Source organism: Pomacea canaliculata, linkage group LG14 (genome assembly GCF_003073045.1).
Source record: "Pomacea canaliculata isolate SZHN2017 linkage group LG14, ASM307304v1, whole genome shotgun sequence".
Taxonomy (NCBI): domain Eukaryota; kingdom Metazoa; phylum Mollusca; class Gastropoda; order Architaenioglossa; family Ampullariidae; genus Pomacea; species Pomacea canaliculata.
Window position 1 is genome coordinate 12,427,940 of NC_037603.1, and position 23,195 is coordinate 12,451,134.

At 42.0% G+C, this 23,195-nt stretch overlaps 3 protein-coding genes across 7 annotated transcripts; 2 read left to right on the top strand and 1 right to left on the bottom strand.

Annotated features, from left to right (window-relative positions):
- The first annotated feature begins 378 nt into the window (after positions 1 to 378).
- On the top strand, positions 379 to 7,845 carry LOC112555460 (low-density lipoprotein receptor-related protein 6-like). Its single transcript, XM_025223883.1, has 12 exons — positions 379 to 573; positions 1,005 to 1,175; positions 3,025 to 3,187; positions 3,604 to 3,701; positions 4,209 to 4,461; positions 4,668 to 4,830; positions 5,065 to 5,175; positions 5,656 to 5,925; positions 6,419 to 6,572; positions 6,744 to 6,884; positions 7,221 to 7,332; positions 7,707 to 7,845. The coding sequence occupies exons 2-12, from the start codon at positions 1,027 to 1,029 to the stop codon at positions 7,809 to 7,811; spliced, it is 1,719 nt and encodes a 572-aa protein (XP_025079668.1). The 5' UTR covers positions 379 to 573; positions 1,005 to 1,026; the 3' UTR covers positions 7,812 to 7,845.
- On the top strand, positions 7,816 to 13,211 carry LOC112555458 (low-density lipoprotein receptor-related protein 2-like). Its single transcript, XM_025223881.1, has 10 exons — positions 7,816 to 7,985; positions 8,303 to 8,539; positions 8,662 to 8,839; positions 9,008 to 9,126; positions 9,321 to 9,477; positions 9,915 to 10,021; positions 10,260 to 10,388; positions 10,489 to 11,016; positions 11,131 to 11,251; positions 11,569 to 13,211. The coding sequence occupies exons 1-10, from the start codon at positions 7,853 to 7,855 to the stop codon at positions 12,158 to 12,160; spliced, it is 2,301 nt and encodes a 766-aa protein (XP_025079666.1). The 5' UTR covers positions 7,816 to 7,852; the 3' UTR covers positions 12,161 to 13,211.
- Positions 13,212 to 13,389: 178 nt separating this feature from the next.
- On the bottom strand, positions 13,390 to 22,219 carry LOC112555469. Of its 5 annotated transcripts, none has more exons than XM_025223899.1 (4): positions 21,978 to 22,219; positions 17,112 to 17,544; positions 16,753 to 16,846; positions 13,390 to 16,516 (listed from the first exon to the last, which is right to left on the bottom strand). In XM_025223899.1, exons 2-4 carry the CDS (start codon positions 17,236 to 17,238, stop codon positions 16,132 to 16,134), a joined length of 606 nt encoding a protein of 201 aa, XP_025079684.1. In that variant the 5' UTR covers positions 17,239 to 17,544; positions 21,978 to 22,219; the 3' UTR covers positions 13,390 to 16,131. The 5 variants fall into 5 exon arrangements, with proteins under 5 accessions (XP_025079684.1, XP_025079688.1, XP_025079685.1 ...); XM_025223903.1 differs by lacking the exon at positions 21,978 to 22,219 and adding an exon at positions 21,781 to 21,919; XM_025223900.1 differs by lacking the exon at positions 21,978 to 22,219 and adding an exon at positions 21,015 to 21,148.
- Positions 22,220 to 23,195: the final 976 nt, after the last annotated feature.

The window sequence follows — 23,195 nt, forward strand, 5'->3', positions numbered from 1 at the left end:
ACTGAGCTTTAGTCTACTTGACCTCTAGGTAATCAAGCTGGAAACATAAACCTTCTGCTTTTGTTTGACTGTTATGTCCTGCTAGTCAAATCGTTTATTCACAGGTATTTCAAATATTAGCTTACAGGCCGACAAATCTCACAGTCACGCACACATGTCCACAAACACATCCAGACTTACACACATACACACATACTATACCCAGTATCCTCAATAAAACCACGGGTAGGTGGCTGCTGGCAGAGAGCACACCGAGAGCAAGAGCAAAGGGCAGAGAAGGGTGAGATTGGATTGGAGGAACCTCTGACGTAACCTCTGACCCCGGGTGCTCACTGCTACCTACAGAACCTACTTCCTGATCGCGTCCCACACGAGTGTCGGATCGTTTGGTGGCCACTGGTGCTGGTGAGTTTGGGAGGCGCAGGTATTTTGTTTCACCTGTCACACCTGACCACCATGCTGCGACAGCCATTTTGAAGTTCATCTGCTGTCACTGTAGTTCAAGTGCAATGGCTGCAAACTTCTGTATCTTCTTCGTTTTGTTAGCTTTTCTGCCTTCAGGTGAACTGCAAGGTGAGTTCTGTTTGCAGTGCTTCTCTGTCATACATCAATAACTCATACACGACAAGGAAGCATGTTGCGAAACATATTTACAATTTTTAATAATTATTTTTATTTCATTGAGACTCACAAGTAGCTTAAAAAATCTAAGGGTAGGTGCAATATTTGCCAAGCCTGATGTTCCATGCAACCACTGTTGAAAGACAGATTAGGTGACACGAAGTATTTTCTCTGGCATCGTTTCTTATATGATGAACCAAATTGTCGAAGCCAAAGTTGCCCAAGCAATGCCCGAGTGATGGAAGCCTTTTCATCTCCACAATTTTTAAAATTTTAATGAGGAGCCAGATGTCAGTACTAGACATCCCTAGAGTCACACCATAATATTGTTAGATGACATGGAGGATTGCACATCACATGAATGTTTCTATTGTTACTTTCAGGTTTTTCTGAGAACTCCACAGCATGGGCAAAGGGCAACTTGTGAGCTTTCTCAGGAACACCATCAGTTGTCTAAAGGGAGAAGCTCCTTCGGATGTTTATTCATTATCGTTTTCAAACAAGCAGCCTCTCTCATTGTCCTTTCACACGGCTTGGAATTACCTGGTCTTTAGGTGAGACACTTCCCCCTATTTATACAACATTTTGTGATATGTTTAAAACTTCTTCTCAGCCTTGCCACTGAACATTTTATTTGTACATCCATGGATGTCTACATATCATTCCTCAAGACACTAGGCATTAGTGTTTGAAGCTCATGTCGCCAATCGTGTGGTAGTCACAGTCACACCTGTCAGCGGGAACCTGAGAACACCTGTGTTGTGTTCCGCTTAACTGACTTCATAAGGATGTCGGTCGGGTGGCTAGCATTCCAGACACGCTACACACCCGGGTGGTTAAGGAAAGTTCTTTTCCCGACACACAAAGACTCATTGACTACGGTTAATAACTTTCTTTACTCAGCCGGTTGCGAGTCTGAATAACTCGCTTGTATTTTAGGTAAAAAACAATTCGAATGTTCAGAAACTGTGAATGATGAAAGCAACGACGATGAGTGTGTGCGCGTGCGTTTGTGTGTGTGTGTGTGTTTGAGAGAGAGAGAGAGATCTATATAGAAATGCATGTTTAAAAATAAATTATTATACATGTAACTATAATTTATATATGTGTGTGTGGGGGGGGGGGGTAAAGGGAGGATTGGGAGGAAAGTCCGGCGAAGTTCAATCTTTGCTAAAAAAGAAATATTTAGTCATCAAGTAGCACGAGGTAGACTTAAGCACTGTTGACCTTTTGAATATTTTAAGTACACGTATTTATTTATATGTGTATACACTTATGAAACAGTTTTGAAGAGAAATAAAATGGGTTGTACCATGGATGTGTACAGGTGGACTGCTGTCTGTCTACCTAGACAAAAGTTCTCCGCTGCTAGTCTCCGCGAGCCTAAACAATGAATGTGACTAAACCGGAAGCTTTGTACACTCCTGCCTCGTTTTAGTAGTTAACTGGAAAAAATCGTCTGCCAGCAGTCCAGTGATATCTGGTTGTGGTTGTACCGTGTCATCAGCACAGACATGCCTGACCTGCTCTTATCGTAAATCAGAAAGCACAAAGCTAGTACCACGTGATTAGATTACAGCCTGATAAATCCTGATTTCAATAATTTATAACTGTCTTATCAAATGTTCATGACATTTTTCAGTCCAAGTAGTTGAAGTTTACTTCTGGTCAAAGTTCTTTGTCTGCACCGGACATTTAGTCAGTTTGAGCGAAATAATATCGCAGTTTTGTTGCACAGGTAGGATTCTTGATCACCTGGCTTCTCGTGGAACCGTGTCAATCCACCGTAAAGGACCTAAACACCTGAGTGTACATTGTCAGACTTTCAGAACTCGGGACTCCGGGGTGGTCCAAGTGAAACACGAGTCAGAGCATGTCAGATGCCATCTCTCCCTTCACATACTCCCGTGCCAAGAACAACGCAGACACATTTTTATACCTTTACTGAGAGACAGAGATAGACAGGAAAGAGAGACGGAGAGAGAGAGAGAGACAGAGACATTGTCTTTATCTGATAACCTACGGCCTGTTGTGAGGACAGCGGCAAGTAAACAGATCGTTGATTTATGAATTAATTACATCCTCAGGTACTCGAGGGTTTAACTTAGTCCCCTCGGACATTGTGTGGCACAGTGACAGTACTTGTGCACACAGTGACACTCTGTTGTGTCAGTGTCCTGTCTAGAGCACACCTGCTGTATGTTCGTTTGTGTCATGATCTGTTGTGATGACAGTCACGTTCTGGAGTGTGTAATAACAATACCATATCACGTGACAGTGACGTTCTTCTGTCAGAGACAGTGACGCTAGCTTGGTGTGACAGTGTCAGTTAACCGTGACATAGTGACACTTTGTCGTGTGACTGTCATACAAGCGACAGTGACATCTTGCTGTGTGTGGCAGTGACGTCGGACGCAACACCATTGTGGTCACCAACTCGACCCGTGCTGTCTACGCTCACGTCGGCACGTCACCTAAAGTTGGTCACGTGTCTGTAGACTGGGTCAGCAACAACATTTACTGGGCCGACGCCGGCTTCGGGTGGATTGGACTCCAGTCTCTAAAGGCAAGTTTTCAACACCTGTAAACCCTTCCCCTTTGTTTACCAAACTCTGTGACGTTTATATTAAATCGTTAAACTCCTGTAACTCCTTGAAGTCCTAAACATAAAATGTTCCACGAGTTCAGATGTCCACCCTCTTCCTACCCATCGCCATACACTCCAAAGTTGGCATGCATATAATGTGACTTAACAGTTTTAGTGACAAAAGTATTTTATATCTTTAAAGTCGTTAAGCTACTGTGTAAAATAATTTTGATTTATTTATTTGAGTCGTGTTTTATATTTAACCTAATAACGGACTGCTTATTTCCGTATGAAGATCCATTTTAAATGTGTTAACTGAAAGTAGTTATTACCTTTTTCAGAAACATTTATAGAAAGTTTGGCGTTTGATATTTCTTTTGTGCTTTTTTTCTTAGAGTGATTTGGCAAAATTTGCGACTAATGGACGACTGAAAGTCATCGTCTCAACATTCCTGGAACATCCATACGGCCTGGTTGTTGCACCGAATTACAGGTGAGCTCAGGTGCTTTCTGTTTGTGTGGTCTGTATGTAGGGACAACAAACAGGACGATTTCTCACATTTGTGTCTATTGTTTTTGAAGTGCTTCGTGCTTACTTTCCCTATCATATTTTTGATAGTTTATTTTAGATTGTATATACGCAGTATAAATGTGTTGTTAATTCTCAGAGTTGCTCAAGGAATGAGTTGTTTGTTTATTTCTCTTTTCTTTGCTCTTCTTACCCGGGATGCTCTTCTACAGCTTACAGTTAAATCGCGAAGCTCAATGACAGTTTAAAATTATTTCTGCTTTTAATAGCACTTCATGTAAAACATTCCCAAGATAATCTGCATGCAGAGGGAAGAATTTAGTAGTAAAGCTTATTACTATACGATGTACACGAGAAGAAGCACTTATTACTTACTCTCAGACATGCACGAGAAGAGGTAAAACTGATTATTGTACGGTCTAAATGATAATTGCCAATACTAATTACAATCTCCTCGATGCAACTTGTCAGGCGTGTTTTCTGGTCCGATGTGGGATCTTCGCCAAAGATTGAAAGCTCCGACCTTCTGGGATCCGACCGCAAAGCTCTGGTTTGGCAAGGCTTAGCCACCCCGACCGCCCTCTCCGTGGACCAATCATTACAGCGCCTCTTCTGGACAGACCAATCAAAACACACCATTGAGTCATCTGACTTTAATGGCGGGAATCGCCGCGTATTGTATTTCTCGGAGGACAGTCAGTTCGGTGGACTTCAAGTGTTTGCGGTACTTGTAGCAGTATATTGTATCACTTGTTATACTTCATATTACATTATGTTTCTTGTTTCTTCTGAAAACACTTTTTGATTTAAAACAGTTTCTGTGAACACATTTTCTTGACAAATATCATTCCATCAAGAGTCTCGATATCCTTAGCACAAAAATGACACTTTCTCACTTAATTGCTTTTGGTTCATTGTGTGTTTCTGCAGGAATACCTTCTGTTCACACAGCAGAACACCAACTCATTGCATGGTCTGGACAGACTCACGGGGAAGCAGGTGGTGTCCAGCCTGTCTCTACCTTCTGATCCTCCCGGCCCTCCCGGAAGCCTCGCTGTTTTCTCAACTGCTTTTCAGCAAAGAGGAAATAACAGTAAATCCTTAATTTGTTACCAACTGCTGACCCCTACAGTCACAATACATTTACAATCTGATCCACCCGACTATAAATACCGACTACAAGTGGTTCGTTGATAAGAATGTACAGGGACATGCCGGACGACTCCTAGAATAATAAATATTTTACAGAGCCATAAATTTATCGTGTGGTTATCTCACTTGAAAACTGCAATAATGCAGGACATGTTGACATGTTTGTTTTGGACAGTTTCCTGTAGTCAGATGACATGTGGCCACATTTGCATACAACAGGAGCAAGGCGGTGTTTGCATCTGCACTTCTGGTTCAACTCTCAAGTCTGACGGAAAAACATGTCAAGGTTAGTCTTTAATCTTATAGATTAATAATAACATTTATAATACAACATTTTATATTTATGTCGCACACAAGTGAAGTGTAGATACGGGTCAGCTCACTTGAATGCATTGTGAGCACCTTGAATGTTTCACTTGAGGTTTAAACAATATCTTTCCTTGACTAAAACACATGTTGAACAACAGAACCATCCACGAGAATTTTATGCAAATGCCTGTGCATTTTGAAATCCTTTATCAAAATATTTGCATGTTACTTGCTTGTCTTCAGGTTCACTGATAATACATTTTATGAAATAGAAAGAATTGAAAGTGTTGAAAGTTTCAGTGCAGGATTTAGTTAGAATTTTAGAAATCGGTAATGTTTAGTAAAAGATGGTTACCATGGTAACATTCGTAGAATAGTGTAGTAGAGATAAAGTAAAATTTGTATAGAGTATACATATTGTGGGATGAGCACACAAACAAATACAATTCATTTTCAGAGAGCTCAGTTCCCTTGTGGAAAAGTTTCATCGTGAGTTCAGCAACCAGAGTGTGTGCAGTACCAGTCAACCTCCTCTACAGTTTTCCCAACCTGCCTCCTCCGTTCTACAACATCAAATGCTTTCTCAACGAGTCCAACATCCAGCACCTGGCCATCAACTCCTACAACGCCACCTTGTACTACGTCACAGGAAGCAGCTGGATTCGAACACACGATATTCGTAGTGGGAAAACCGACAACATCACCACCACGGCCAACAGTGTAGGCGGTAAGAGACATACACGACATCACACATCTTATCATCTCCCTTCAAACTCTCCTGAACTCGTGACTCAACAGACTCTACCTGAGAGACAGGTGAGGGATGTATGAAGACAGGCAGTGAGGCTGACTGATGTTTAAATAAAGTCAATGGCAGTTGGTCAGACTTTATGTCAAAGAGGAAATTTCCTCGTACACGAACATGACAGACGGCAGAGCCAACAACACAAGATCCTTATCCTTATCTCCCTACATAACTCTCAAAATAAAATAACTGAAAGCTTTTCTGTCAGACTTCTATCTGTGCACTATTCTTAAAATAACGAAATAACTAGATGTCTCTCTTGCTCGGCAAATATGTCTCTATAAGGAGTTATCTACTCTTTTTGTATTGTTACTCAAAAGAATTATCTACATTCCAAGTGGACCTTCTTTTCTCTTTTCTTATTCTATTTTTTTTCTCTCTATCTCTCTCCTATGTCACTTATTGTATTTCTTAGGCATTACTTACGACGAAGCAAGAGGAATCCTCATTTGGTCAGAGACATCTGCCGGGCGAATAATGGAGCTTGATCTTAACAGGGGCGACAACGCCACCCAGCTGTACTCGAACCTTAACAGCCCGGGCGATCTCACCGTCAATTCTCTTAGAGGGTGGAGTATTTTATGTTTTGTTTTATCATTTTAGTGCAGTCATTCTTTTCTATTACTCTGACTTTTTTGTTTGTTTGTTTTTGTTTTGTTTTTTTTGCAAAATTATGCTCTCAGTGGTGTATAATTAGTTTTAACTGAAAGCATTTGAGACCAAATGTTACTTTGTCACAGGCTGCTCTTCTGGGTGGAAACCTTCAACAATAAATACACATTAGTAGCTGGGGCAGTTGTCTCCCCGTTCAACAAGTCCGAGCTGGTCAACTCGGGCCTCATCCGCCCCCACAGCCTGGTGTACGACGACAAGCAAAACAGGTTTGCTGCACACTCATGTTATAATAATTATAATTTATTATTCATTAACAAACCCTAAAGGTATGATTGCACGCTTTTTCTGCTATAATGTCATTTTAATATTGATCACAACCTAGAAGATGGTATCTAAACTATCTGAAAATTTCGAAGATGGGAATATATCAAAAGTAATGGGAATGTTTAGTGCAAAAATGTGAACAATATGATGATACTTGTAGCCGAAAGTTGATAGTAATATGTTATTGAAATGCAATTGGCAGATGTGTATTTATCTCTGGACCTTCTGTCTGCTGCCAGAAACGAGGAATGTTGTTGATTGTAGTTTCTTCTCACTAGGTTGTACTGGCTTGATGTCGACTACCTGGGTTCTGTCAGAGGAGATGGCAGTGACAAAAGTGTCATCAGCCTGAGTTCTGTCACAACCTACCGAGGCCTGGCTTTGTTCAGAGTAAGCACATGTACAACTATTATTTCTCTCCCTCTGTCGGTGCAATAGACCAATCACTATGCACTTGTTTGAATAAATATTGTAAGTGACAATGGACCTCACTGACTTGCTATCGTTAAGACATTGCCTGGCTGGCTGGCTGGACTAGAAATAATGTGTTGAACAAAGTTCCTTCCTGCATCTCTAAGAATTGGTTACCATAACCTGCACCATCTTGATTTATGTCTTTAAACAGTCGTCATGGTAATTTTTTAAAATTTCTGAATGCTTATAGCACCAATGGGTGGTAATAAAACACAAACTGTTCTTCAGACTTCGAGTCTCCTTGGTGACTGAGACCAATAACCATTGGCAGTAATTGTTTTTCATTCCAGAGCAACCTGGTGTGGTTGACCCGCTCACCTGACAGCAACGTCACCTTCCGGTCTTCTGACCTCAGAGATGCCAGCGTCAGACGACCTTTAACCTGCCTGGTCTGACAGACTTGACGGACGTAGTGTTCTACGACGCCGACGCCGAGATGCCGGACAGCGTGTCCTGCGGACGGAACAATGGCGGCTGTCACCAAGTCTGCATCGTCGATAACAACATCCCGCGATGTGCCTGCAGGTTCGGCTTTACCCTGCAAGACGACGGCGTCACGTGTGCTGCAAGTAAGTCACGTGAGCCACAAATAAGTCACGTGTGCTGTTAGTCACGAGAGAGATGCAGGAATAACCGGTATACCAAAACTTTCCCTGGGAAGGGTCAACAGTTGTAAATCATCTGTCCATCATATTTACTTTCCAGGATACAACACTAATGCCCTTTCACAAACAAACAAACAAACAAACAAACAAACAAACAAACAAACAAACAAACAAACAAACAAACAAACAAACAACCCCGATTCATAGATTTCCCTGAACACGACTTTGAAAATAACGGTTTGACAACAAACATCAAAACCGTTTTTTGTGTCGTTGCACAGGTTTCGTCACTGCCAACTTCTTTCTGACCACGGAGCCAGTGCAGTCGGCAGTTTATCAGATCACGACTGACGATGACGTGTCAGCCCTCCCAGTCTCCCGAGGCTCTCAACCCGCATGCGCCATCTACAATCAGCTGACTAATGACGTCATTTGGTTCGACAACGCAACCAGCGCCATCAAACGGTCCTCCACGTCAAATGAACACGTGACAGAGCAAGTCCTTCTGACTCTGAGTCGTAAGTGATCACGTGACTGCCATTTTCCTTCTGTCTTCTTCTTCCTCCTCTTGAGAAGATTATATATATATACATGCATATAATATATATAATTATATACATATGTGTGTGTGTGTGTTTAGAATCGAATAAGGTGACCTCAATGAGGATCGACTACTCCACCGGCAACTTGTATTTTGCCGAAACCACGGAGAATGAGAGCAATGGCTGGGTTCGAGTCCTCTCTTTGAAGAACGGCGCTCTTCACACGATCACATCGACTGTTGCAGTCCGGTACCTGGACATCGCCCCACAGCAAGGGTAAGTCCTCCCTTCCTACTCCCTCTGTCCCTCGTGCCCGTCCTGAAAGACCTACCGAGGGCTACTTTATTTTAGGCTCAAGATAATCTGTACCCTCACTGTAAATGTTCATCGTAAAGAACATCCTAATATCTTGATAATTAATGTAGTGAAATATTTGATTGACAGATACCTTGTTTATGGTTCCACGACCGGAAGTATTTACAAGTCAGACATGGCGGCTGAGACTCCGCAACTGTTGAAAAGCGGCCTTGTGGGGCTGTCTGGACTCACTTTCACTAGCAATGGTGAGTGACACGAAGATAAGACAATTCCTTTATGGATAATAATAAAATTAATTCATAATTATTTTTGCAGTCTACCCGCCTACCTGTGTTTATAGATGGCTCTTGAGTAGGGCAACCGAAAAATCGCGGTAAAAAAACGTGACTGTGACTCATACCACGTGACGGTTAATGACAATTTGTTCTCATTCTTGCAGGGATGTCGGTTGTGTGGTCAGACTGGGTAAAGGATGAGATAGTGGAGCGACCCCTCGACACCCTCAGTGACAAGATTCGGTTACAGAAAGCAGGCAGCTTTCCATATTCTGTGATGACTTGGGGTGATGACCTGTATTACCTCAGCAAGAAAAGCCTGTGAGTGGTGTTGCTATAGAAACCGACTTCTACTTTAGTCAATTACTGTATAAACATTCTGTTAAGATGATGCTTGCTTCCCTTTGAAGGTTGACAAGTTTTTCCCGCCTTTATCCTAATCCGCAAGTTAAATGCAGCATGTCTTTATTGCATTTTTATTCATTTAAATTCTATAGATGAAAATCTTTAAAATGTCATTTTGTATAGTTAGTGATGATATATTCTACATAAATAAAAACTAGATGGTCACGAACAGCCATAAAGTTTTTCAATGTGATCAGACAGAAATATTGATTTCTGATATGGAGTGGTGAAGCTGAGAGAATGATATAATAAATAAATAAATAAAATAAATAAATAAAATAGTTAACTAACCAACCAACCAACAAACTATCAATCTATGATCCCAGTACTAAGTGCAATCTTTTGTTTCACAGAAGCATTAATCGCCTGACACCCACCAATCAGGAATCAGAGGTACACCAATTTCCTCAGTTGGGAATGCTCACATCTTTGACCTTTCAGGGGTCAGCTCCTACATCTCGTATGTATACTCTTGTATACTCATAATTGTGTCCTTGAACAACTATGTTCTTTGCTTCTTTCACCTGATTGATTTAACAGCATGACTAGTACAACAATTGTCATGGCATCGTCTGTCACAATTTGCTGCTGTTTCCATTTTCTCATGTTCTACAGTGTGACTAGTGCTTTAGATTCCGACACTGTTTGGCAGTGTGACTTGTGCTTTAACTTACTATCATATGATGTTTCATCTGCAGCATCCACCGCTTGCAGTGACCGCAACGGCCGCTGCAGCACGCTCTGCATCCCTACGCCCAACGGAGCCCGGCAGTGCGCATGCGCGTATGGTGTGGAACTGCTGGACGATAAGAGAACATGCAAAAACGGTAAGGACAGTGTGTTTGTGTGTGTGCGCGCGCGTGCACGCTTTCAGTTGCCGAAACGAGCCTCCCTAACCTGTCTGCTTTGTCAATCTTGTGTCTACAGTGGAGCCATGCAGTGGCGCAATCCCCAATGGTGACCTGGACGTGACCTGCGACCGGTACCCGGGGTATGCCTGTGACTTTACCTGCAGACAAGGTTATATCAAAAGCGTGCACACCTCTATTCTCTGTCTGAATACGGGTTTGTGGAATGTGTCCATCAACAAACTCTGCCCGCAGGCATGCCCCACACGGTTTCCAAACGGAGGCGTGGAGACTTCCTGTCAACCTGCGCCTGGCCAATCATGCACTGGGACATGTGACTTGGGCTACCAATCAGCGAGCGGCAAGAGTTTTACACTCACGTGTGGAGAGAATGGTCAGTGGATTCCAGATGTCAATTCTCTTTGCTACCAACCATGCACCCCGCAATTTCAAAATGGCGTCATGGATACTTCCTGTCGACCTGAGCCTGGACAATCGTGCACTTTCATTTGTAGCTCGGGCTACCAATCAGCGACGGGCACAAATGTAAACGTCACGTGCGGCGCCAATGGTCAGTGGACTCCAGCCGTCAATTCTCTTTGTGTCGGTAAGTAAAAACATTTTTATTGGAATAATAAACTTCACTAAGCTTCACCAAACCGATAAGTTCTCCTCTCTCTAAAACATGTCATCGTCATGGTAACTTTGTTCTGATGCTCAGATCCAGGACAAAGTCAAGGACAAGGTGCAAGTCAAGGCTTTCCTGACTACGCCATTGGTCTCGTGTCCGCTGGGGGCGTGGCCATAGTGGCTCTGGTTGTGGGGTACATCTTGTACTCTCGGTGAGATGATGCTTCTCTGTCTCTCTCGCTTGGTTGTCATGGTGACTCTCAATTTCGGTTGTTTGACTTATTTATACATTTCATCATACTTCGCTACCGACAACACTTCTTTTTATTTCTACTCCTGGCACTAGATATGAAATGTTAACTTTTTAAAGTGTTTTTATCTTTTATTGTCTATTTATTTGTATTTTAACTGATAATGAACGGCGTTATGTTTGCGATATTAATGTGTGATTTCAAACATATTTCAAGCAACAAATTATTTTTTTTTCACTCGATGTGCGTAATTGTTTACTTTTCTCTTTTATCATCAGAATGAAGCGCTACAGGGGACACAATCCTAAAGACAGTATTTCCGGATTCATTAAAAAGAAGGTGCTGTCACGTACGAGCAGTGCTGACAGCACAGCAACTGTCAGATATACCACCAGCCCCGCAGTCAGGACTCATGATGTGGACAGTCTCTATGATGAAATCCCAGCCTCCATGGTCTATGGTCAGACCAACAATGGCTTCCAGCCAGACAGCCTCGACTCTTCTTTCTCTCGTTCACCGCACGTGACCTCTGACCAAAAGGGTATTTATGATACCAGCTATATCACACTCATAGACTACGCAGAGCCCATCGATGAGAAAAGCCCACAGCCTTGCCCACGTACATCCTTGAAGCAGTCAGTAAATAATGGTTACCTGACAACCTCCATGCATGAAGGAAACCTACAAAATTGCCGACAGTCCTCTTCAAGCCAGCTACCAGACAATGGGTACCTGAGAGTCTCCCTGGATGGAAAAAACCCACAGCCTTGCCCACGATCCTCCGTGAAACAGGATGCAGCAGCTGGGTACCTTAGCCCAGGATCACCTGATGTGCTGGGCTTCACCAACCCAGCCCCTGACTATGAGTAAACAGGAATCAGCGAGTTCGGCAGTTTTTAAAAACTTGTTTCCAGACAATTTTTGTGATTAATTTTTTCATTGACTTCATGCAGAAATTTATCGTCTGCGAAGGTGTCCATTAACTGACGTCTTGAGGTGAACACTTCAATGTCCTTAGTCCCAGCAAAAATATTGTGTAAGAAGTGCATGTAACATTTTAAGTAGTAATATGCGTGACTTTATAAGTGTATATGTATATATGTATATATAACAGCAACAGAAACAAACGCAAAAATCAAAAATCACTTCAAGACAATCATTGGTTTGGACAGCCAAACTCTAAGCAGCGAGTATCGACAACACAAGGTTAAGAACTGATCACACTCACCAGGGAACACACACATACACACCTACTGACAGGCCAAAGAAAATGTAGTGAACAGTTAGTCCCTGTGCTGTATATGCCTGATATTTACAAATATATAAGATGTGTTTCTCTCTCAGATATAGTATAATAATCGTATCTTCGGCACCACATAAACTTTCGAACGTGTATCTACTTCATATGAACAGTCTTTCTATTCATTGTACTCCACCTGTGATGTGGAGAGTCGATCTACTTCGTCACCGTCTTTCTATTCATTGTGCAACCGTTTCAAGCACACGCACACGTGTACAAACACGTTGATATACACGTGCTGTGTAGCGCCTTCCTGCTCACAACCACTAGTACACATTCTTTGACGTCATCACGAGCACAAACACGTCTAGAGCACTTCTGACGTCATTATACTCTAGTGCGACATTTTTTGTACGACGTCAACACGAGCACAAGCACGTCTAGAGCACTTCTGACGTCATCATGCTGACATATCTAGTGCGACATTTTTTGTATGACGTCAGCATACTCACATGCTTCATTCTCTAGTTCCCCAAAGCGATAATCTCTCACAAAGATGTAATAATGTGGTGTGAGTTATATGTGGTGTTATATTTCACACATATATGTAACGCGTTTATTCTAATGCTTTTTTTTTGGTGTATTTATATATTCTTTATTAAAATAAAAATTTAAAATTAAGCAATTTGAGCCTGGCTTTGATGGTGGTGTGAAGCTCTATATAAATTAACTTTAATAATAACAATAATAATAATACGATTTCCAAAACATCTAGCAGACCACTATTGTGCTGACATACTGTTTTGCGTTTGAAACACTGAGAATACATAGCGAATCCATCCTTCCGTCAGACACAAAATAAAATTTGAAGTATTTTATTAAACATTATTTAAGAGTCGGAAGCAAAAGAGTAGTCTTTGCCAAACTACCGACGTTAGAGCATGGCAGTCTGTACATTCTGATTTAATGTTACCATGGTTATCAACAATCTAATTTCCTTAAGGCACAAATACACAGTCTTTTGTTGAGTAGTAAAAGGAAGTATTTATATTTTTCTGTAATAAATCTGTGGATGTGTTTTCCTGTGTCACACTGACCCCAGTGTGGGGCATGCTTCTAGAAGACAACACTAGCCATCACTTAAAGCCCGACTTTAGGGCAGTTGGAGACCTTTACCAACAAGGCACAGAACATCATCACAGCTCTTGTTAAAGACCATCAGCTGATGTTTAGTAGTCCATTATCAACAGGTCATCATCGCTACAAACATCAAAAGCCACGCAAACACACGGCCTGCCTCTCTCTCTGTTTCACACACACACGCCTGGAGTGCATTCAATATAAATCCAAAACAACATAGCATACAAATGATTGTTAATTATAATTTATAATTATAAACTTGTGTTAGTGATTCACAAAAGTCAGGATGTCAACACACAGATACTCTCTCAGCTCTGTGAGACACTCATAAACAAAGTCATTGGAGTTCAAGTGAGTTGTCTGCGCCTGTAGCCCACGTGACTGAACTCCATGTTAAGTGTTTTGTGTCCATCTCCGCCCTGCTCCACCAGTTGTGTAAACTACTTTAGTGCTCACTGAGGATTCCTCGGTGTCAGGAACTAGTAACTGCTGTACTTTATAGTCTTCCCTTCTGCCAACATTTCTTTCAAAACAACTCGCTATCCAGCGCTACAATCAACCTTTCTCCACCCGCCTTGACCCCGGGATGTCGCATCTGCTCTTGTCTGCTCCGTTCTTTCCTTCGTGTCTGTTTGTGGATATGTTTTGGTCTCTGAATGTCTTACAGTCTCTATTTCTATATTTGAATTTGGTCCTGTACAATTCATTGTAAAGTAATTCTTCCTTCTTTCTTCTCATTATTCCTCTGTTCAAATCTCAGTTCTCCTCTTTGGCAAGTCAACGGAGCAGCATGTCCCTATTCATGAAATACAAATTATGATGTAGTCAAGGTACCCAAGTACAACATTTTGAAACCATGTATACCGAAAACACTGTTTATGGACATTCTGTCATCGATGAACAGAAAATGTACTCTCTTGTTTAAATATACAATCAGTGACTTTGTTATAAATGCGCAATTTCAATCAGCCAGCATGAGGCTATCCTGGCATTTCATGAGATATTTGTTATCATTTACTGATACATTGTAACACATTATATAGTTATCACACCGTGCTGTCCATATGCATTTTTGAGTCGGTAAACCGCACACATGTGGGAAAAAAAATACACACACACACACCTTTTTTTCTTTCTGGACAATAGACCATTAAAGTTTGGGCAAGAAAACTTCACGGGATTTGTATTATAGTCAAACAGTTGAAGCCTGAAAAAGACACTTGTTTCCCGTCCTGTATCATATTCCCCTTTTGTTGAAAAATGTTCCGGTCGGACGCACACCAAGAATGCGCAGAGGATACACCTGCTAGGGCTCCGAGTATGACGATGAAAAAACAAAAAAAAAACTAAACCACAGCATTAACCGAATCATTCAACTGCTAAATGTGGCTGTTTACTGTTAAAAGTCGTACAAAAGAAACTCTTTAAGCAGTAATCAATGCACGCAAGCAAGTGTGCAGACGGTGATGCATGCACCCTGTGCACTCAGTCGCCCATGTACCCGGGTATCAGTTCACACAGTGATCCACACACACAGGGATTTGTTTACACACAGTGACAGCAACACACCAGAGAACTGTGCACACAGTGATTTACAGCAGGGGACTGAATCCATGCGAGCCAGGTAACTATGCACACCTGGACACCTGCAAACCTAGAAACTGTGAACACAGTGACCCCTGCACGCTGGCTACTTGTATTACATGGAAAAAGCTATAGAACTTGCTTCGATAATATTTGGATTTGTATAAAGAGGTGACAGCCTGTCACGACCAGGAGCATCGAGCTTTGCGAGACATTGTACTGACAAGAATATTTCTTCGAAGCACAGAGGAGCACACAGCTGCCAATTGTTTTCTCATATGTAATGATAGCATATGAGGTCCCTGTTCAATTCTGTGGACATGAACATCTTCACATCAGTCTTCTCACTTAAAGCCTTTAATCTTTTCTCAACAGTTATTTTGTGTCCGAAGGTAGTGATCACGACTCTCAATGCTTCCTTTCTCTCTTTCTATCCATACCCACTGATGAAAGCATGTTTATTGATATTGCAATATTATTTATATATTAATATAACTTGTGTTATCGTTCCAGTTCCTTTTATAACTCACATTATAACTCTCACGGTTTATTGATATTGCAATATCATTTATATATTAATATAACTTATGTTATCGTTCCAGTTCTTGTTATAACTCTCACGGTAAAGGTTTCTTGACCATGAAAGGGATTTCCACCTTTAGCTGCAAGAATTTTAGGCAAATGTCGCATCCCTGATGAGCACAATGACAGAGCAGATCCTCTGTTTCTACAGATCACAGGTGATAGTAAATGTCACCTGTTGCCCACTAGGCTTGCAGACTAAATTCTCAATCAACAGGTTGGCAAGGAAAGTGTCTGTCACTAGGGAAACTCTAACGAACACTTGTCACAGAAACACTGACTGGGTAGCTTCCCTTCACGCTTTTTTCAACTCTGTCTTCTCTCCCGTGACACTCCGCACGATGGCGTCCACGTCAAACATTTCATCGTCGTCCTCGGCAGCGAGGTACAGCTGACCAATGGACGCCTTCGTCGTTTCGTCCTCGAAGACCGATTTGCCGAAGACCTCGTCGTAGAAATACTCATCGTTCGTGCCGCGGGACTGCCTGTCCGTGTCGCCGAGGTCTGTCTCGAAGTCCTCGATGGTGAACATCTCGCCGTCACGTGGTTTGGGCATGTCCACGTTGTCGCCATCCCGCTCGTGGTCGATGTCGTCGGGTTCAAGAGGTCGTCTGCTGCTAGAGCTGGAATCCCGCCGTGCTCTCAAGCTTCCTTTCAGGAGAATAAACCTCTGGAGCTTTCTGTAGCAGGGAAATCATTATCTTCATCACAAGCATCTCTGAATTGAAATATTTTTTATAACAGCTATAATATATATATAAGAATAAAGTTAAAGGCTGCATAAAGTTTTATTTTGTTTGTTTAGTGTGTCTGTTTACTGTTCAGTTTCTTTTTTTTTTTTATCTGCATGTATCCCCGCTCATAAACTCCCTTACATGCACTGTGATGGACACTGGTTCATGTGACCTCCACTTACCCAGAACGCCGAAGATAGAGGATGAGGAGCAGACAGGCGATACCGATGACAAAGAGGAGGATGATAACGGCCACAACACCACCACTGACGCCACCTGCAAGACAAGGTTCATGAGAGGACAATGCACTATCTCCCGCACGTGTAGAGCGTGCAAACTGTACAGTGAACTACAACACAACAGGAACGAGACCTGGAGACAGGTGCTGCTGTGTAACTTGTATGACAGGTGTAACATGTAACACACTAGTGTGAGTTGTATAACGGTTGTAACATGTAACACTAGTGTCAGCCAGCACTGTCTACATACATGTCGGGTGTTGGCAGTATGTTGTACATAAGTAGAGACAAATGTTACTAACCTGGACTGGCCTTCGTCGACGGTTGTGCTGTGAAGTTCGGTGTGACATGTTCTGTTGTGTCACTTCCGTTGAAATTCGTGTAATTAGTAGTGCTAAAAGAAAATGTCGAGTCCGTGTTGTCTGCCATCTTCTCTTGCAGGTAATTTTACTGTTTTCCTTTCATCTCCAGACCAGATCTTAGATCCTCTTATGATAATAAGCTTTGATATTTTCTCCACATATCCACAGACAGAAGTGTTAGCACTAAGACTTTCAAATGTATCAAATGTACATCTCAGAGCTATTCATGTCATATACTCAGAACTTCAACTGGATTCAATGGCATGTTGATGAGTATGAGCAACGATGAGTAGTTTCCCGAAGGCACCTGTTTCCCTGAGTTCCACACACCAAGACGAGGGACTTGATAATGAAACTGTTGCTTCAGTTCATCCTGAAATGAGAAGAAAAGTTTAATTGTAGACGCACAGACAAACAGGTTGGTGGACACACACGAGCGTGTACAGACCTGTGCTGTGAACACGTTTTAATTGTGTGTCCGACTATGATGATGATGATGATGATGATGATGATGATGATGATGATGATGATGATTGATGGATGATGAATACTCATTGCGCAGAAAAAAAATTTATTACAGACTATCAAATACAACAATATCATGTTACAAACACTTTGTGAACAAAATCGAGATGTAACCGACGGAAACTGCCACGAACACCTGTCGCGGTCCCAATCTTGACCCCAAGGATAACATCCTCACTTTGAACTTTGATCTTTCACCTAGGACAGTCAGACCGTTATGTTATGTTTGTTCGCAGGATAAGTACAACTGAAACTGGAACGTACTCGTGTAGAAGTGAAGGATGACATAAGAGATAAGAAGTATTGATGCCTCCAGCAGTATTAATCACTATTAATGTCACTACAGCAACCCACTGTGACATTCAGACCAAAGGTAGGAATCGCCAGAATCCTTCAGATGGCACCCAAGTCCTCTCAGACGGTTGGAAAGCTGGATGGTGACGCGTTCATAGACAGAAAGCCAGCCTGTTTCACAGACATGGTGACAGTCAGAAGCCAGACTCCAACACATGTTTGTGTCCTGTGTGTGGTCAGAGGCCATTCACGGCCGACTGCTCACATTGAAATCTGGTCTGATGTCTGCAGTGTGGCTCCCTCTACCTAAAGACCTCACCGGCTTGACCCCGAGGTCAGAAGAAGACAGCCAGGCACTAAAGTGTTGTCTGGTCTTCAGTACTCAGTACTTTCGTTGGAAAAACCCTTGAACACTTTCGACTTGCCTTGACAAGAGCATGTCCCTGCTTTACTTCCGGTCGGAACTTCGTACTCCAGCTGATGTCCGCTACTCCATATCACATGCTTACCTCGCACTTTTTTTTTAAGCCACTAGTGGGAGGAGAGAGAGTGACTAAGGCAGTATGAAACACGAGAGTTCAAAATCTAATAATAATTTCTATAAAATCAGTGACATTCTTTCACAAGTATAATCTCAATAATAAATAATAAAATAATATTTCCTTGATGGCTGAGAAGATTTATCTAGCCTTAAACAGTTGCTTGGCAGAATGTACGACCCTAACAAGAATCAAAACAAACTTCGAACTATGGACTGGGTCAGGTGTGAGTCGACAAATACCTGTCCGATAAACTCCGGTCAACACGAAGGCAAGTAGTCCATACCTCTTAGGCATATTCTATCCATTACTTCATTACCTACAGGGCAAACAACAACAACAGCAATCAACAATCAACTGACCTGAAGTGCTAATGTGCAAGGACTACCTCCCCAGCATCATCAGCTTGACCGGTCCATCTCTGGGTGGTAAGCTCGATATAAACAGGATGCGCTTGGTCTTTGAAAGTCACCCACTGACTCTTGAGCTTCGTTACTTGCTCAATACTTTACAAACATCCGCCTTCTTTAGTGCTTTGCTGACTCCAAGTCCTTGTGTACCCTGTGTACCCTGTGAGGTTTATGACCGTTTTTAAGTATAGTGAAGAGTTCAGACACAGACTAAGCTGGGGATCCTTAGACGGTCCACGCTCACAACAGCTCGTGTCCAACCACAAAATCAAACCTTATCGCCAACAGCAACGATTAAAAAACACATAAAAAGTCTCATGGGGTACACAGCCAGTCACCACCTGCTCCATTATTACGTGACTACGTGACACAGTGTGACACCACGTATCATGATAAGACCTCAGCACGGACCCTGACTGGGTGTCGCCATGTACACAGTCGATGTCACCCGCTGAAGTCCGGTCAATACAATTACCCGCTTTTAAAGGGGTACACTACTGATTGCGAAACTATGTCATGAAATAAAAATACGTTTAGATAAAATGAGATAGCAATAATTTGATAAAAGCAAAGTGTTATTGCGTCTATAGCAACAACAACAACAACAACAACAACAACAACAACAACAACAACAACACAACAACAACAACAGCAACAAGCTTATTGACCTATGGACGTCTTAATGCAAAAGAGATAGGGCAACGAGATAAGGACAACAAACGAAGGACAGAAGAACAAACAAACATGAACTACGGAAGGATAAAGAGCAATGCCAATGATGAATAAAAATAAATACAGAAAGCTGAAAGAGGAACCAAATAACAAGGACTGAGTGTATCGTGATTTTGCAAAAGGAAGACGAGCAGGGAAGTAGCAATGAGCGGAAATGGGGAGATGGGAGTGATAAAGGACGAGCATTGTGTTGGACTGGTGTTAGGGAAAATGTTTAAGAAAGCGGTGCATTTAAATGTGATGTTCTATTTATTTGATGAATTTATTTTCTAAAATATAAATTCTATAAAAATATCCACGCATCTCCTCCTTGGCATATAATTAAACTTTTCTGTTATCTCAAAACTATGAACCTGCATCAATAAGCATCACAAATGTTGGTCCAGTGACCCCCGTGGGGGAATAGTGCATATATTGGTTCTATATAAACGTTGGCTAAGGATTTGAAGATAATCATGCAACCACAAAATCCCCAGCATGACAGGAGCAGCGAGAAGAAACTGTATTTGGATAGGAAGTCTGATCACAAAGCTCATTCTGGTTATCTTTCAGGTACTATAGCTAACTGGACAAGGAAGGTATAAGAGAGATTTTTTCAATGTAAATTTCAATCAGTTTGAAAAAGCAAAGGAATAATGAATGCAGTGCTAAGATATTCTGCAATGTTTACATGAGGTTTATGCTTCAGGAAAGGGAGCAGTCGATCGCCACCTCCAAAAACATACTGAGGGAATAAGAATGTCGCTCACCGTCATTAAGTTGGACCACCGCCTCCCCTGTGGTATGAGTATGTAGTATACATGTAGTAGGAGTGTGTAGTATGTATGTAGTATGAGTGTGTAGTATACATGTAGTATGAATGTGTAGTATACATGTAGTATGAGTATGCATTTAATATGTATGTGGAACCTATGATCACAGTACAAAACCAATACATGGACTACTTTGTGGTCAAAGAAGATTAGAGTTGTCATGAACCCTATCAAGACAAAGACTACGAAAGCCTGTCAAGCAATGCACGCAAGAGTACAACGGTGTCGCGGCAAAGCCATCGCCACGAGTCACGTGACCGGCTCTACCCCCATGGTGTCGGTACAGGTCGAGTACCGGCGTCAGCGTTTTCGTGAAACAATGGCGCTGGCCTACTTTACGAGTCTACGCCAATAAGAGAATGGGTTCACGAACTGGTAGAAGCCGTTAAAATACAATAAGACATAAAAACAGGAGCAGGAATGACCTCTTCAGCTTATCTCAAGGGCTGCTCCAAAATACATATGAAAAGTTAGCTGACACAACATGGTGTGTGGTTGTGATCAGGATCACGAGCTGTTGAAGGTTCTCACCTCATACTCCAGCAAGGCGGTCTCATGCTTTTCCTCCAATCCATTCTATCCACCTGTCGCCAGATTGAGGGGGATGGAAGAATCCATCCATCCATCCCTTAGTGTCAAGGTCGCACCCACCTGACACCACAGCCCCGTAGACGCCCCCTTGTAGTAGTATTACTTCTCTGGTGTCAGTGAACAGTTGAGCAATGTGTTTGCCAGGTAAGTATCTGTCTCAGTAAGGCCCTCGGGGCTGGAGGTCGGCTGGCTGCATTGTCCACCTGTACAGACAACGAGCCGTTTAATCCCGCGTTTGCAGGTCCGGTCACGAACATGGCGGGAGGGCGTGTTTGAGGGCTAGAAAACCACTATGGCGCCTTGTTTACTTGACATATCCTGCTCCAGCTGCAGCTTCTACCAACCGGGTTTCATCAGAACGCTGTCATGCACGACTTCCTTAACAGGTCATTTTCTATGTCCGTCACTTCAAGCTTTCTTGATCACGTGTCTCGCAGGGTTCATCTTGGAAACACGTGCATGTCTTCTCTTGTTCATTCATGAACATACACACGGACCATGGGTTTCATGTCTTGTCTGCACGCCTTACTAAGCATAGCTGTTGATTGTTCGCCCTCTGACACAATAGATTGCCTACTAATGAATAGCAAGTGTGTCACCTCTAATAACAACTATAATGACAATTCAGTGAAAATACCTGTAATAATTTGGAGGACTGCATGAATAAAGTTCGCCTTAAAAACATTTTCAGAAGTAACGTACCTACCTGTAAGATTAGCAGCAGACACTAGTATGTATCCAGACCATAATGAAAGTCCCTCCAATATTTCGTGGCGAAAGGAATAGTAGGAAAATTGACCGTATATAATGGTTGTTCATGCACGTACACTGAAACTCGTTAATCACTAGAGTTTTCCCTTCAGGTAATATCATACAGGTGTGATGGAGAACACGTGTACATACCTGGATCGCACCTTCATGTACATCATGGCTACAAACTTGCAGCATGTTGTAAACGGGTATCGACAGGCGCCGCCATTACGAGCGATAACGTGTGGGGCAACTGATAACGCTGTCAGTCAGCTCCGGCCACTGTCACTGCCACTGCCACCACCGGTGTTTTTACCTGTGTCCTGTATGACATTACGGAACTCGCAGGTTGGCCAATCCCCGAGCTGCTCTAGATAAACCCTTGGCTTCTTCTTGAGTAAAGTTATGGTGTTACTGAAACGTGTGCGTTCTCTCGGGGGTACGCCCCTCTTTCAACATAGCGATGGTGCGTGTCTGTTTTGAGGAGGGGTGGGTATGGTGATAACTACATTTGTGAAGGAAACTTGTAACCTGTCTGCTGTTTCCAAATGGCTGGCGAGGTTGACCTATCGTGGAAAACCTCAGTCACTGGGTGCTATATAGTTGCCAAGGGAAATGTGGCTGGTGACGTTCTGTACTGGCAGACTTCAGACAGCGAAAATATATCGCCGTTAACAAAATAGAAAAAAAAAAAAAAAGATAAGGAAAAGATAAAACAAAAGAAAAATGGAGCTTGAAGCATATTATTGTTACATACTGGAAAAATAATTTACCATTACAATTACAAAGGGACCAGAGAAGCCGGTTCATATTTTCAGTTTTAGAAGTGTGCGCAAATGAACAACGATATTCATATTATAAGGCAATATTAGGTTCTTATGTAGTGGGGCTCACGTTCGATGACATATATATAATTATATATGTTGTCACTGCAGTGGGCTTTTTTTCCTTGCTATATGCATTGCAGGAACAATGTATGGTTTTTCCTGCAAATATTCGACATGAACAGCAACATTTAATGGTGATAATTCATATTTTGTCACTGATACATCATATGAACATCGAACGAAAAATGCAGTACATATATATACATCAATCTTCCATATGTGGTCGTCTGTGATTAGATGTTACATTACTGCATTCAAGATCTTCAATTAAGGAAAGAAATATTAGTTGTAGACATTTATAAGTGTTAGGAAGTGCTCTAGAAATTTATGTTAATTATAAACACCCCCTTTTTATTTTATGATAAAAATTCTACTGATCAGCAGGAGCAGGGAAGCAGCTTTAGCGGGTTTTCCCGTAGACATATATAGCGATCAATGGGCTCTCCATGGAGTTACTGCCCTTAAACTGTGCAAAACTCAAAAA

Excerpts from the sequence above, each read along its gene's own strand:
- LOC112555460 (XM_025223883.1), top strand. The coding sequence starts at position 1,027 with ATGGGCAAAGGGCAACTTGTGAGCTTTCTCAGGAACACCATCAGTTGT. Across the intron at positions 1,176-3,024 it reads TGGAATTACCTGGTCTTTAG|TGACGTCGGACGCAACACCA; the intron begins GTGAGACACTTC and ends TGTGTGTGGCAG. Across the intron at positions 7,333-7,706 it reads GAGGCCTGGCTTTGTTCAGA|AGCAACCTGGTGTGGTTGAC; the intron begins GTAAGCACATGT and ends TTTTCATTCCAG.
- LOC112555458 (XM_025223881.1), top strand. The coding sequence starts at position 7,853 with ATGCCGGACAGCGTGTCCTGCGGACGGAACAATGGCGGCTGTCACCAA. Across the intron at positions 10,389-10,488 it reads TAAGAGAACATGCAAAAACG|TGGAGCCATGCAGTGGCGCA; the intron begins GTAAGGACAGTG and ends TTGTGTCTACAG. Across the intron at positions 11,252-11,568 it reads GGGTACATCTTGTACTCTCG|AATGAAGCGCTACAGGGGAC; the intron begins GTGAGATGATGC and ends TTTTATCATCAG.
- LOC112555469 (XM_025223899.1), bottom strand. The coding sequence starts at position 17,238 with ATGGCAGACAACACGGACTCGACATTTTCTTTTAGCACTACTAATTAC. Across the intron at positions 16,847-17,111 it reads GTCGACGAAGGCCAGTCCAG|GTGGCGTCAGTGGTGGTGTT; the intron begins GTTAGTAACATT and ends CTTGTCTTGCAG. Across the intron at positions 16,517-16,752 it reads CTCTATCTTCGGCGTTCTGG|AAAGCTCCAGAGGTTTATTC; the intron begins GTAAGTGGAGGT and ends TCCCTGCTACAG.